General features: G+C 35.2%; 2 protein-coding genes across 3 annotated transcripts in view; one reads left to right on the top strand and one right to left on the bottom strand.

Annotated features, from left to right (window-relative positions):
- Positions 1 to 356: 356 nt before the first annotated feature.
- MS3_00001265 (uncharacterized protein) lies at positions 357 to 3,777 on the bottom strand. The gene is made up of 3 exons (XM_051208734.1): positions 3,542 to 3,777; positions 2,307 to 2,473; positions 357 to 2,264 (listed from the first exon to the last, which is right to left on the bottom strand). The coding sequence occupies exon 3, from the start codon at positions 2,175 to 2,177 to the stop codon at positions 1,833 to 1,835; it is 345 nt and encodes a 114-aa protein (XP_051072442.1). The 5' UTR covers positions 2,178 to 2,264; positions 2,307 to 2,473; positions 3,542 to 3,777; the 3' UTR covers positions 357 to 1,832.
- A 285-nt stretch (positions 3,778 to 4,062) lies between these two features.
- MS3_00004362 (uncharacterized protein) overlaps positions 4,063 to 15,141 on the top strand; it is a gene marked incomplete at its 3' end in the record, with an annotated part of 67,353 nt that continues 56,274 nt past the window's right edge. Inside the window, exons 1-3 of one of the 2 annotated variants that reach the window (XM_051212280.1) lie at positions 4,063 to 7,344; positions 7,400 to 7,524; positions 7,559 to 13,070. In XM_051212280.1, the coding sequence (XP_051072441.1) occupies positions 4,268 to 4,894 (627 nt within the window). In that variant the 5' untranslated portion in view covers positions 4,063 to 4,267. Of the gene's footprint in view, positions 7,345 to 7,399; positions 7,525 to 7,558; positions 13,071 to 15,141 lie in introns of those variants that run through there. The other variant, XM_012942308.2, reaches the window with a different exon arrangement.

Genomic DNA, 15,141 nt, shown 5'->3' with positions numbered 1-15,141 from the left:
GCTGTTTCATATGTCCTTCTCTAGCAGCTTTTTCTACCGTCGTTGCTAGTTCTTCCACGTATTTCTTCTTGTCGGCTCTAATGCTCCTCTTCACTTGTTTGTTTGCTTCTGTGTATTCAGCTTGTGCTTGAATTTTCTCTGCTCGTGTTCGGCTGTTGTTAATTGCTGCCTTCTTGTTCTTCCTTTCTTTGATCTTGTCCAGTGTTTCTGTAGAGATCCATTCCTTATGATGGTATTTCTTTAGACCGAGAACCTCTTGACACGTTGAAGGTAATGCTTCTTTGATACCTTTCCAGTTGTCCTCCATAGTAGTTTCTTCTTCCTTCAGTAGATCTTGTAAGGCTTGGAACCTGTTGTTGAGAGCCATCTTGAATTCGTTGATTTTGTTAGTATCTCGAAGGAAGGCTGTATTGAACCTTTGTATTGCTGTTTGTCCACTTGTCCAGTTCTTTTTTAGCTTCAGTTTTAAATTGGCTACATCTAGGTGTTGATCTGAAGCTATGTCAGCACCTCTACTGCTTCTCACATCTTCCATTGTCCTTCGAATTTTTTGTTGATGCAAATATGATCTTTCTGGTTCTCTGTAGTGTGGTCCGGTGAGATCCATGTAGCCTTGTGTATACGTTTGTGTGGTAGTATTGTGCCTCCTATGACCAATTTGTTGAATGCACATAAGTTTGCAAATCTTTTCCCATTTTCGTTTCTGTCTCGCAGTCCATGTCGTCACATTATATCTTCATATCCGGTGTTGTCTATTCCGACTTTGGCGTTTAGATCTCCCATCAGAATGGTGAGGTCCTTTCTTGAGCACTTCTCTATGATTGATACCTATTCTACATAAATAACATAAATTTTGTTTGATTTACCATTGTAATCTGATTATCTCTAAATGAAATTCACGACCCTTTCTTTCACTGTACAAAAAAACTTACCTAACTGACGACAGCATATGTGGAGAAATCCTTGGAATGCGCATTCCCTGTGACTGATTCTAAAACACTTCAAAACATTTGATAAATACTTATGTGCTTCACATTGTGCCATCGTAGGCCTGAGCTTCAATAAAACTGCTGTTTTCTCAGTTTTAGTGGAACACAGTGTAGTCGATTTGTGAATGTTTTAGGTCATTGTGTTAAGTTGTAAAATGTAGAACATCTATAAGCGAACAGCATTGTTTTCGATTAGATCCTCATCAGGCTTTACTCTATTATACAGCAATATTTATATGCATATATGAAATTATTAAACCAATCAAGGAAGTCTATGTGTCAATGATAATAGTGGAATAGATTACATAAATAAACATAATAATTGAAAAGTACAAATTGGTAATGTGATGACAGGTGTACTAATTGTGATAAGAATAATAAAGGCTTGAATCAGTGTTACGTAATGGGAAATGATTAGAAAAGTATAGACACTGAAATAACATTCATAAAAATGATAAAATTATGTAATAAGAAGTGTTCAGATAATTGGACCGTGAAGTGTATATTTGAGAAAAGGGTGGGAGGGGGCGAAGAAAAATAAACGAAGAAAGAGGATAGAAAGTAATAATAAATAAAATCACTTATTAAGGCCAAGGGAGAGATAAAGATGTTACAAATTCCTGGTGAACACAAAGACTTCGATTGTTGGCTCGAATTCCGATAGCTTCTTCTATGTGTAAGAGACGAAATCGAACCCCATAAGGAAAACTAATAGGAATACGATAAATAACTCTAAATGACTTATTTCTGTCTACGACATGATCACTATCGATCACGTGTAATAGAACCGAACTGCGTATTGTCTTGACAGTACCTTTTCCTAACCGCGAAGTGAGGTGTTCACTAACTCTGTCTCAGTTGTCTGGTAGTGCACCCAATATAGTTTTCTCCACAGGAGCAGCTGGAATCATAGATACACATAGAAATGGTATAACCAAGTAACTTATCCTTCAGTTGAGGAACCACCGTATATCGGGTCGAGTACGATAGACAGAAGTTGGTTGCATTAGATGTTCTCTTCACTGCTCTAGTCAGTCTATCACGTAGCATATCATCAGCTACATCTCCATTGGATTGCAGCCTCAGGAAAAAAGGCTTCTTAATAGCCATTGATGTCGCTATTTTCTTGTTTGTTACATGTAAGTGTTTCTTGAGGAAACCTTGTGGATAACCCATTTCAATCAACATATTATGTATGAGCTCTAATTCCTTGTTTATTGTATCTACTGAACATATCTTCCTAGCTCTATTTGCAAGACATTTGACTAGGTTTCTCTTATAATGAAGGGGTACATAGCTGATAACAAATTCACTTACCTTATAAGTAGAGATGGGTGGTGGCTAGCAGTGAAATCCAGGACGCGCGTCTCGTCACATTCAGGACTCATCAGCTGGATGTACCCGCATCCCAGAGTTAATGTTCACTCCAGAACTCGAACCCAGTACTGTTATTCACTTAGCTATTGCGTCCAGATAGCCACAAGCTAGTGCAAAGTGGTAAAAATTATTGCATTTTTGTATTGATTGTTCAACAATCGAAATAAATTAATTAACTTACGTTCAATACATATGTTAGGTATGAAGTTTAGTTTTTTTCTTTGAAGTCCTATGCAATTCACGATCTCGTTACTTAAACACTAATATTTTCTAGAGAATTCATATTTTAAAATAACAATGTATTCAGTTGGCTTAGTGATTTCAATGCACATGAGTGGTAACTGAAGTTGGAAGAAAATTTCAGTAGCCATTAATTTAAACTAAATTAATGCTAACTGAAATGGTACATCGCAATAGCCTAAATTTCTAGTAAGAATTATACATAAAGTTATTCAATGAGAACTTATATTGTGAAATACTTTTTTATGTTGGTGACTTAATTCAGTATCTAGTCAACAAAGTGTACTTCCGAAGGATTTATATTCATTTATAAATTTTGCTAACCAGATATCTATAATTCAAACACTAGACGGTTGTTCAAATGGGATGCGCACATCAAATTAATTCTTTCTGTGAAGCTAGTTTGTTACATTAACTGTATTCAGGTCTTATTCTTACGTGCTGTTAACCGTTACTGAACTTCACTAGTTACTTATCCAAACAGCTTACAATGATTTGGTGTTTTCTGAACAAATCGACTAATGGCCAAAGTTACACTTATATCACAGAAGTACTTTGACACATCGAGGTTTTGTCCGATATTCAGTCCCATAGCCGATAATATTCTTAATTATATCTGTTTCAAACAATTAGTCCCTTTGATAAATTTCGATAATGCAATGAGAAGACGTAGTTTATCATTGCATAATCTATTTCATCCAGTAGCGAATAAGTGAGCAGTTTTATAACTTTATATCAGCATCAGTAGACCAACAATCAAACTCCCGCCTTCATTCTTTCAAGGAAAATTCTGCATATGGAGCAAAGCAACTAAACAGAGCAACAGTTCTTTTAGACTATTACTTTCTTAAGATCTTATTAACAAATAGTTAATGGGACTTATACTAAAGCCGCGGTCAAACTATTAATGAGAAAAATAAACAGAAGTAACTCACCTTTCTAAAAATGAAAATGCGGAATAGTGTCAATAAACATTTGTTAGGAGGGTGGTAATAATGAAGAAACATCTCTGCCTTACAAAATAATCCCACATATCTTGTACATTGATATATTTATAGGGCTATTAAAAAATACTAAGCCGTGTAACAATTCACCTCGGTATGAAATTGTCCCATAAATAGTTGTGGCCAGACACTCATACTGATTATTTGCATATACATACACACACAAGCATAAATGGAGTTGGGTCTGAGTAACAAAAATCTTATTTTTACATAAGTGGTCAATTACAGATTGAATAGGTAAACCAATAGTAAAACAGCAAACTAGTGTATCATTTAGCCTGACTGATAGTACGCTAGACACAAAATAATGACGCGTCACATTACGTAAGTTTTGTAAGCTAGTCAGCAACGCTGCATGACGCGTATGATGTTGCGCATGTGATCGATTTACTCTCTAGCTATCTTATTGGTTTAATTTGCTACGTCGCTATTGGCAGAAAAATTAAATAGACATTAGTTGTAAAAGTCAACCCTGTATCGAGTTGACCACTGGGACAATCGCTTCGGCACTAGCAACTTGTCCAGTTTTCTCGTATTTCCGATGGGCCATGTTATTCTAAGATGCTTATTTTGTTACTATGGCGTTTTGATAAATCCCCATGAGTGAATTGTAGTGCCAATTGGTCTAATGTTCTACTAATTGTAAGGATTAATACGATGACTGAAGTAAACGAAAATTCAGACTCTGGAATTAATTCAGCACCCATCCAGTTGAGTGAAGATGACTGGCTACAACTATTACAGAAGCTTACACCATCTAGTATTGAAAGCTTGCAGCAAACCTTGAAGCGGCTACAAACTCCTGAGCATATCAACACAACAGAAAAGGGAAATACATCAGTACCTTTTGTCAGCTGCTCGCCTTCTGTTCTTGCACCACAGCCTCTTATTAGTCAGGCTCATCCAATTGTTATGTCACTTGGTATGCCCAAAACTCCCATTGCACCAGTGATGGCAATGCCGCATGTTCTAAACATTTCTAAAAATACAGCGAACTCTATCCCAGGAAGGATTGTTCTCCCCTCATCAGCACTTCTTATTGCACCCCCAGCCCATGGACAAGCATACTCTTTAGATTCGTGTTTGCCAGTTGCTGATCTAAGTAGGTTAGTTGTTACTAGTGGATGTTTTCCGAATGTGACTTCCGGTTTGCTTGCAACTACCACTATACCTGAATCCTTCAGTAGTTTAAACACGCTAGCCAATGCAGCGGTTGCTATGGCTGCAAATGCCTCACACGTAAGTTTTGACCAGCTTTATTTTGATTTATTTGTTGTTACGTAACCTTGGGTATATGTAACCATTTACACCTTTTGTGTTTTATTTTAAAATTACTTGCGCCACCACATGCCTTAGTAAAGCAGGGGTCAAATCATTTGTCAATGAACCTTTTTATTACTTCAGTACTCTTGTAATAAAATTCTTTGAACAATCGGTTATGATGGCGAGACTAATTTATGGACAAACTAACGAAATTAAGGGTAGCAAGTCTTGAACTTCGGCTCGAAATTCGGTCGTCCATATAGTTAAGTAGCACTTTGACATTTTAGCTGATATCACTCGGTGATGAAAACCATTACTTTAATTCCTTACCTTGGATTCTAATTTTAATTCTTCATATTAATTTATAACTTTTGAACCTGGTTAGTAGATGAGTCGCCTTAAGGTTCCTAGAGTCACTCAAAGGTCGTCCATAATTTATAGGCCCACCGTTATTATTCGTGCATAGTTTCAGAATTTGATCGTAGTCTCACAAATATTAAGTCCCAAGTATTGAGACATTAGATGAAGTTTATTTGTAGAATTCTCAACGTCCTGTAAGATTGGAAGTTAATTCATCCTTGTTATTCTGGTGTATTCTGAGAGTAAAGATATTAACCTGGCTTGGCAGACTGAATGTATATTAGTCATGTCATTTGTTCCCAACTTATCCTCTAATTATGTCAGTTGTTGCGAATCCAAAGATTTAGTCGGGATCTCATCAGTCGACTAGAGGTTACTTCTCACTGATCAACGTATCTTGGCTTTTCGAATTTACTGTCCTGTTAGTTCTGGAGAAACTTATCGATAACTCAAATAGATGAAGTAATTTTTTCTTCTGTCACAATCTCCACCATGTGATTTATTGGCTAAGCTGCAATTTGAGGGCGAGCCAATGATGAACGCTCGAATCGTTTCAAGGTCATATTTACGTGCATCAAATAGATATGTTCTCTACGAATGATAAATTGCCAGTTGATTAAATCGCAAGACGTTTTACTCAAAAAAGTCATAACGTATTGAAAACAATCAGAATGCAAAGTATAGGGCCACGATTAGGTTTTGGTTTTGATTAGCGTTAGGATGTACAGCCAAAATGATAATCCGTAAACCCCGAACCCTAAATTATAAAGTATCTGTAGACGTTAATTTCGACTCCGAAATCAAAACTGTACATCCTGGTCTTCACATAAAATCATTGACTGCGTATTCTAAATATAAATACTAATCCTAAATCCAAATCATGAATCTCAATAAAAAAAATCTCATTCGTATTTGCTGCATTCTGACTGGTTGAATGGATCATCCCGTCAAGGTCATTCACAGATTCGGGCTCGACTTTATTGCGTTCAGCTTTATCGATTTGGTACTAGTTCCTATCGATTCACATAGACTGATATTCCAGAGTTATTTTGTAACGCAAACCTAACTCAATAGTATTTAGCTGACTTCTTGATTTGTGCAAAAAAGATAGTTGGGCATTTAAAGTGACGTGGCAAAACACTGATCACATTAATGAACAAGCGCCTAATATCTCTCTACTCCTTCAACCCTTTGATTTTTCTTCCTTTTTCCCGTATGGCACTAGCATTATTGATATTGTCATCAAGCTTGCATCCTTATTGTTTTGTTGGTTTTTTCTCCTTGATTGTACTGATGCTCAGTGTAGCATTTTAAACCGATACTTATTCGTGCCGGCTTCTGTATTGCTCGTGTCTATCTGGAAATCAGCGCCGAGTTGTTAACCTGCCTTCGTTATTACCTTTCATGATACTACTTATCCTTTCAAACTTCAGAATAACGTTTGAACCTGATTGCTGAGAAATGGGTTTTAAAATCATCAAACTATATTTAACAAATTTGTGACGGATCAGCTAGGTGTACCAGCATCCCAGAGTTGATGTTCACTTTGGGACTCGAACTCAGTACTATTCACTTCGAACGCCATCGCTCTATCCACTTAGCAACTAAATCCAGATAGATGGCTTGTACAGTATGGTTAATTTCAATTCACATACATCCTTTTCTGAATCTCTCCATTGATGTTTAGTACTCCAATTGATCAGTCTTTTTTTGGTATATGTGCATATTGTGCGGATTACCTTGGTATTGCCACCAAGTTACAAGTATTTTAACCAGAGATGAATCTATACCAAACCACATAAAATTTTAAGTTTGCCTACATCTTATTAATCTATAGGACATTGGTCAGTGTATACTTTTCAGAATTACATAACAATGTGATACTTACAGGGTCAAACTGAATTAGATTGATAGTGTGAATGATAAGCTGATTGGCTAGTAATATTTCGAATTTTTCGGGTGATGGTATATTATCAATTTGGCTGTCTTATGTTTATTTGTATGTTTATATAATCTATCGCTGGGATCGGCGACCTGAAGTTATTTCGTTATGGGAACTAAATTTATCTCTGGCAAGGCGTGTTCCGGTCTGTGGTGTTAGATTTGTAAAGGTATATCCTTTAATTATCATAAGATTTAGGAATCCTGTGTTGTTCATCAACTTAGAAAGCAGATTCAGATAAATCAGCCCAATGATGGTTAGATTGTGATACGGACATGTGCTGTACTATTATTGAATCAATGCGCTGACTTGGAAAAATGCAAAATATTAGAAACATTTATCTTTCTTAGTAAACGAACATTTCTAATTTATATGATTAACAGTTATCTTAGAAAAACTGACGTCCCATTATGACAGTCACGAGTAATCTCATCTATTTAGATTGTACTCTGATGAAACATAGTCAACCCAATGGCCAAGACTTCCATATTCAGTCTCACTTATGTCATTTTGGGGAGCACTGTGTACGTAAATAACTTCCCAAATGACATTATGATTGTAATCTAATTTTTATTAGTTTGGAATATACCGTTGTTATTTTGACTGAATTTTGATAAGTCTTAGTTGTCATATATGCATCCTGAGGGAATCGTTTCAATATATCCATTCTATTGAGTTCTGGAATGAAAGTTAACTCTGAAATTCAAGTACATGCAGCTGTGTTCTAAATGGGACGAAACGTGCATTTTAGGTTCCATTGATAGCATTCCATCTATTTTATGTATGCATCATGATTGATTCTGTATAACTGCGGGTTAATGGTTCTCTACACTTTTAGGTACTTAAAAATCCGTAGCACTATTAACCAACTTGTAGTAGTTTAATTATCGAACTATTTAAGTGAAATCAGAAGGAATTGAAGCTTTGTTATTTCTCCCGTAAATCATTAAAACAAAGATACGTGGACGTAGTGTATACTTTTTGACAAATTCTCATCAAGTTCAGTTATATGTCCGAAATAGTGATCCTAAGTTCATGTCAAATACTTATTTAAAATTACCACATTGATCGTTAGTAAACTAGAATTGTCAGTGTTGCGATGACTAGTGTGCCATGTTAATTTGAGTAATTTAATGCCTGATGTAAATGAATCTTCCATGATAGCATTATGACCCTCCAGAACTAAATGGATTAGTATAGACCTTTTGAGTCGTAGGTACACTTCCGCTTAATCATGTCGAAAGGTGTTTATGAACACAGAAAGGTAAATCCCTAGAACACCTTCCTATATTTATATTACACTTAATGTTAGGATTATTAGAAATCAACATGATAATCAAGCCATGATACCAACAGTTGTAGCAAGGAAGATAAATGGATCCGATTTTTCTCCGATCTGCTGGTAGCTGATATAAGTATATTTATTTATTTATTTGTTGATTTAAACACATATTGGTACAAAAGGGCACCAAATATATATGCTCCAGCACCACATCATTCGATGTGTCTGAGGGCTCGGATACTACCCGAACACCCAAACCGAATCAGATGGTTTTCATGGAAGGCCGCCCCCCCATCTTTGACCTAGAGGTCTAATCCACAAGTGAGTGGAGCAACACTGGGAGATACAGTCTCATGGTAGCCGGTGACCAACAACAGGTTCCTACGCTATTTGTTCCGTTAGAATTCTGGAGCCCGTGTACACTATTGGTTTGTAATCAGTTTCCCAAATCCCTTAATTGTTGTCCCCTTCCTATTCACCAAACCGGTTAAAGCGCCGGACATTTGTTTTTCGTCCTCCTGTATTGTAAAGCGGTAGTTTATTGGTTTAAGTACTCGGTTTTTAATCAGTGGGTCACGAGTTCGAACCTCTTTCTGCATCAGTTTGGACATCTGGATAGATTCGTTGTGTCCGAAATCCTACTACATGAGATTTCTAATTTTGTTAATGAGTCAAATTAAATTACTCTATTAGACTATTTAACTCAACTAATTCTATGTATTCAAACGATAGCACCCAGATATTGGAAATAGTTTATCGGGTGGGTGTTAAGTCCAACTTATTGAACTGTTAAACTTAAGTTATACACAATCGTCCTATGAATCAAACTGAGTGCGTGTTGCTGTAGAATTTAAATAAATGAAATCTTGGAGACAGCGTAATGGGTTAGAATTCTGCGGAAACCAACACTTCCTTTCAACCTCATCTCTATATTTTCTACTAAAATTAGAACCATTAGGTATCAGTCGATTTGCCGTAACGATACAGTCGCTCAGAAAACAGCTTTTTTCGCTGTGACGCAAGAGTAACGAGGTCATACTATCTAATTTTTAAGGAATGTGTTATTGACTAGTATACTTGATCTCCATTTAGATATTGTTACAATGTATCTAAATTTATCTATTGTTATCTAAAATTTTTCTTACCAATTTTTTCGTCGCAGCTTTAAAAAATTACCTAATCAACCATTGATTTTTAGATGTATCTTGCTGTTTTGATGACCTTTTAGGCTATAATTTAATTGTCTGATTTAATCAAGTCATATTACTTTATGTTTACAGTTATTTAAAGAATGAATGGTTTAAGAATCATTTTTATATTATACACATTTCAGTGATTCGAGATGTTTTCTATTACTGTTAATTAATATAATCATTTATCTGTAAACCATCGTCGTATCACCCACTAAAAGTTACCTTAAAAGTTAGCTTTGGTGCATGAAGCTAGGTAGAATATGGTTAACCATTGGACATTAGATGATTTTAATTAAACTCAGTCAAATCGTTGAGTTAGGGTAACTCAAAGCCATAAAATCCATTCATATGAACTATAAGTTTTCAACAATATTGTTTGGCACCACAAAACCCTAGAATATTGGTTTGTAATGTTTATTTATTACTTCGTATCGAATCATCAGCTGGGAATTATTTTCCTTCTATAACGATGTTTTTCATTAAATTGTGTGTAGGCTGTTGATTATAAAGGTTCCTAAAAATACAAACATCTAAGATTTGTTTCCATAAAATTCCGTCAAATACCTCATCGGTGCACTGTAAATAAATACCATGACAGAAAGTGGTGACTAAATAACTTAATTTTTAACTTCTATCATTCAGTTGAAATTACGTCTATAAATACGTAAACGAAATGATATGTCGACTGTATTTCTTTGTCATACCTTGTATGAAATAAAATATACGATTCGTCGAGGCAGTATATCTTTGTATACCCAAATTTGGGTCACACTTTTTTATAAGGTTTAGTAATAGTGGTTGCATGTCTAATTACGTCCTAACCTACAGCCCAGTGATTTAAAGTTGACTGGTTTCACCTCTGAATCACTTGTACATACCAGTAACACATAAACTAATAGTAGAAACTCTGTCATTGTATATTCAAACTTTAAGAACAATGAGAGCATTAGGATATGAATTTTTTGTTGTTAGTCTATTCTCATGAAATGATATTCCAGAATCTTCAATTACAAAACTGACTAAGGCTGCTAATAAATCAAGAATAATTTAATCCTAGATATAATTTTTCCCTTACCTAAATGGGGGCATGGAACCCCATATGGTGGTAATATTAAGTATCTGAAGTCTGTTGTTTTGCATTACCATTAAATTTTAAATAAAGAACATCATATCTAGTAAATGTATAACATTGGCATATCGATGTAAATTTGTTCCTATGGGTTTTAGCTTGCTAAACAGGTCGGTCGAAACTCAGTGAGACCAGCAACAGTAAATTTCAAACCTGAGGGCAAAGTCGCACTGCTGTCTGTTTTGTGAGGTAGCGGTATTTAGGTATTTCTCATGAATAATCAACGTCTTCAGTAATGATGTCTTCCAACAATTATCAGAACGGTTAATCAGATTACGTAGCTTCTCAGAATGCCACGTTTTCCATTTCAGAATTAGTTATATTGTTTGAAAGCTATTAAAAAACTAAAAGAATATTCACATTAAAAACATTGTGATTAGTTTCAAGTAGCTATCTCTAAGACTGCTATCACGTCCCCAAATGGATCAGATTATCAATATTAGTGCAGCTTTCTTTTTATGTTCTCCGAAATAAGATATCTTTTCATTATATGAACATGCGAATATTTCCGCTTGTCTTCACACCTCACAGTATATTTATCGTGTCTACCATTAATCCCTTTGCCATTTACCCTTGATGTTTTGTTGGGTGTTATACATGCCTCGGATATCGACTTCAGTGCACTGTGCTGGCTAGTATAGGTGCACGTTAAAAACTAGTTTTATAGAATTATCGATTAGCTGGTGGAATAGGTCCTGAATAATTAAATTGTTATCTTTCAGAGCATGATAGTTTAGTACTAATGGCATAAATTCTGAACTATGTAAACCAATATCTATAACAACTGGTTTCTAACATATTGGGTATCTGAATCTTAAGTTTTGCTGTTTTCAGTATTGTGTTAACCAATAGTTAGTTACTTTGTTGGTAGGTTGCAATCTTTTATGCGACCAACCTGTAGTTTCTTCTGCTCTGTTATTACTTCAACCAGCATTATATATCAACATAGTTCGTGATTAGGCCCGACCATTGTTGCTACCTTGACGTGGTGGTCGGGCTTGCCTATCGTGATGAAGCGACCGGGCTATACTGTCTGGAACAACCGTTCCTCAAGGTCCTACCATGTCAGACAGGTCGGTTGAAGAGCGGTAAGACTAGAAGCAACAAACCCAAGGTCCGAAGGCGAAGTCGTAATGCTGACTGTAGAAGGGTGTGACAGCAGTAAGGTGTTTCCTTCAGACATCCAGCATGACAGCGATGCTGCCTTCCCACAAGGAGGGGTGGGGTTAGAAAAGGTCGACCCTAAAAATGCACACCTCACCTTATCCCACGGATATCCGTCTCCGGCGGTAAGGTCTCAACAATTACGGAGCTAACACAAGAATTACCCATAAAAAGGTCGTGTGTGACCGACCTCAAACAGTTGTCCCCTGGGCACTGCGGTCACGTTCCCAGGTTACTAAGACCACCTCTAATCCAATTTCCTTTTCAGGCACTTCCACGGTGTGGGCAACCGGGAAGTGATAACCGCCCTCATACCTGTAACAGCACTCAAGACCACTGTATTCGTGATTAGGAATGTGAAAAAGCATGTCCTATTTCAGTTGGTTTAAGTTTACATCGACTGGTTTGCCCTAAAAGGTCTCAGAATATCTAGGATGAAGCATAATGTCTAGTGACATATGGCTGTGTGGCTCATTTTGCCCTTAATAAGATCACTAGAGTTTGTACGAATTTTTAGACTTAGTATTTAAAAGTTTTAGCATGGAGAAATTCCAAGGAAATAAATCTCCGATTTACTGTTTTATTAGGCTTCATCATTGAAACATTGAATTAAAAATGTCACATCGATGTATCTAAGGTATAATTAACTGGCAACCCAATCATTGTTAGTTCATTTTTTGATGCTGCGCTGAATGTTCAAATATTATTTCGACACTCACCTTTTACTGAGGTCGAGGCATGTGTAATGACCTCATGAACAAAACAGATAAAATAGTACCCTACATTCTTTTTTGAACAATAAATTTTTTATTCTAGAATTATTGCTGTCGTGTCAACAACTTTAAGTAATTTTTACTTAAAAATGATGGATGCTATTATCCTGCGAAAGAAATTCATCAGTTCGAATTGTATTACACTTGACAACACCACGAACAAAGAAAACTGAAATGTTTTAATGAGAACAAAAGTTGGTACAAAAAGTATGAACAAAGAGTAAAAGATCACTCAGGATTCGAAGACAGATATAAACCTGTCAACCGTGTCTAGTTATTTTGTTCTGTCACTTCAAGAACTTCATACAAGAAGTTTGTACATCTATGATGAATTAGGTCAATAGACTATAAACATTTAATCTATTTTTAAATGAAGTTTTAATTAAAATTTCATCGAGTAAATGAAGTAATCATGGTATTTTTCATAATCTAAATATACTTTATTGAAATATTTCTACAACTAAATTGTGTCGAAAACCTGAGTTGAATAATTATATTTTGTCTTTTTCTTACAGATCATCAGAGAAAAATATAATGTTACATGTTTTAAAATCTAATGTGACTTTATGTTAAACTCATTTCCATCAACATTTACTGAAATTATTGAAAAACACATTTCCATTTAATGAAGCATATCACTAAGTTTCAGCTGAAGTAGGGATATAGCACATACGATCAATAAAGACACGCCCTTTTTCATTCAATAATGAGAGATTTAATGGGTGTGTCTGTTGTGTTATTTTAGTACAAACGGCTCTGGGTAAATATTGGTATGACTCAATTTTAGTTTTGCAGCTTTGAACAGCATACAATATCAACTGAAGTAAAGTTATAACCAAAATAGGATTTAAATGTACTATCTAAATAAACAAGGATGTCAATAAAGAATTAAAATAATTACTGTGGGGGTTCATATTCAACACACTAAAACCAGACAGGTATCATAGTAAGTGAAGTGTAAATGTAGGCAAGAATTTGTGAACAACGTTACTGTCTAAATTTCGTTTTCTGGGTCAGTGTGAGCACGCGTAAATGTGCATCACTTATGAGTATTGTTGCCAAACCTTTTAGGAATATAAGTTTCCACACATTGTCTTATTGAGCTGGTCATGCTTTAGGCTCATTCATAGTGAAATGACTTTGGAAGATATCTAACTAAGCAATCATTGATTAGGATAGGAGCTGGATATGCCGTTTCGTAATCCATACATTTGTTCCACTCCATTTGGTGTTATTCGGATAGCAAAATAATGTCTCTCGCTCCTCAAGTCTATTTATTGAATTTTATTTGGTCACTGAATTTTTGAAAATAATTAGCTTATTATCAAAGTAGGGATTTTTCTACAAAAAATTTGTCCAGTGTTTTCCTTTCTTAGTATGTATTTGGTTCAATTACGTGTACCTCTCATGTTTCTCGTTTATGATTAAATCGCTAGGTTTGAATTTAGGGCTTCCATTATTCTTATATTGTTAAATGTATACCTATTCCACAGAACTAAAAATTCGGTTTGAAACATTCCTCTACAGTTAAACATTTACGTAACAAAAGCTTTATTCATACAGTTACAAGTAATCATAAGCTGAAATATATCAAGATCTGTGAAAAATGGTAATGTTTCAGATAGATCGCTCGTGTTGAGGATATAGTAAGCAGTTCTGGTGTTTTTTCTAGTGACTGTTGAATAAGTTCAGTTTTAAACAGTTTCAGAGGTACTATCTAGGGATTTAAAAAAACACCTCTCTGAAAAATTAAACCAACTCTGAGTTGTGTACTGAAGTGAATGAAAATATGCCATTTGTTATAATTATCAATAAAATACAAGTGGTGTGATTTTATTAACGTTTGATGCATTTTGATGAATATCGTGTTTTATGGAAGTATTAGAAATTATGTACTCATAATGTATTTTTACGACTGAATACATAAGAAACGTTTTAACCGGAATTGTAAGGTCAGTTATTACAATAAACTGGTTATTTCGTTCTTATAGGTGAAAATTATAGTGACCAGTTATATATGCCGTTAACCAACAGTTAGGTCTTGTAGTACACATCAGAAAGTTATGACATCGTTAACTACGGTCCACTTGTTTCTGAAATCCTCTTGATACCATAAGTTTGGTTTGTACACGTGGAAATTTATTATTAAATTGCATCATTTTAAGCGGTACTTCTAAAATATGTCAAAAGGATTTGTTAATTTTTTAATAGTAGTATGTCGTGTAATGTATACAGGAATTTGAAATGATATACTAGCGCTACGTTGATTATAACCGTACGAGTGGTGTCGAAAAGTCAGGATGAATAATTTAAAATCACACATGAAATGTAAATGGGTGTTAGTGTAAAGAAGGAAAGCTTCAATAGTACTCTGACTTGTATACTTTGTCAATGAAATACATTATAGCAGCACAAATCATTTACT

This window comes from Schistosoma haematobium, chromosome ZW (genome assembly GCF_000699445.3).
Source record: "Schistosoma haematobium chromosome ZW, whole genome shotgun sequence".
NCBI lineage: Eukaryota > Metazoa > Platyhelminthes > Trematoda > Strigeidida > Schistosomatidae > Schistosoma > Schistosoma haematobium.
The sequence above is the reverse complement of the archived record's forward strand: the minus strand, read 5'-3'. Positions and strand labels throughout refer to the sequence as shown.

Coding starts and splice junctions, on each gene's coding strand:
- MS3_00001265 (XM_051208734.1), bottom strand. CDS start 2,177: ATGTTGATTGAAATGGGTTATCCACAAGGTTTCCTCAAGAAACACTTA.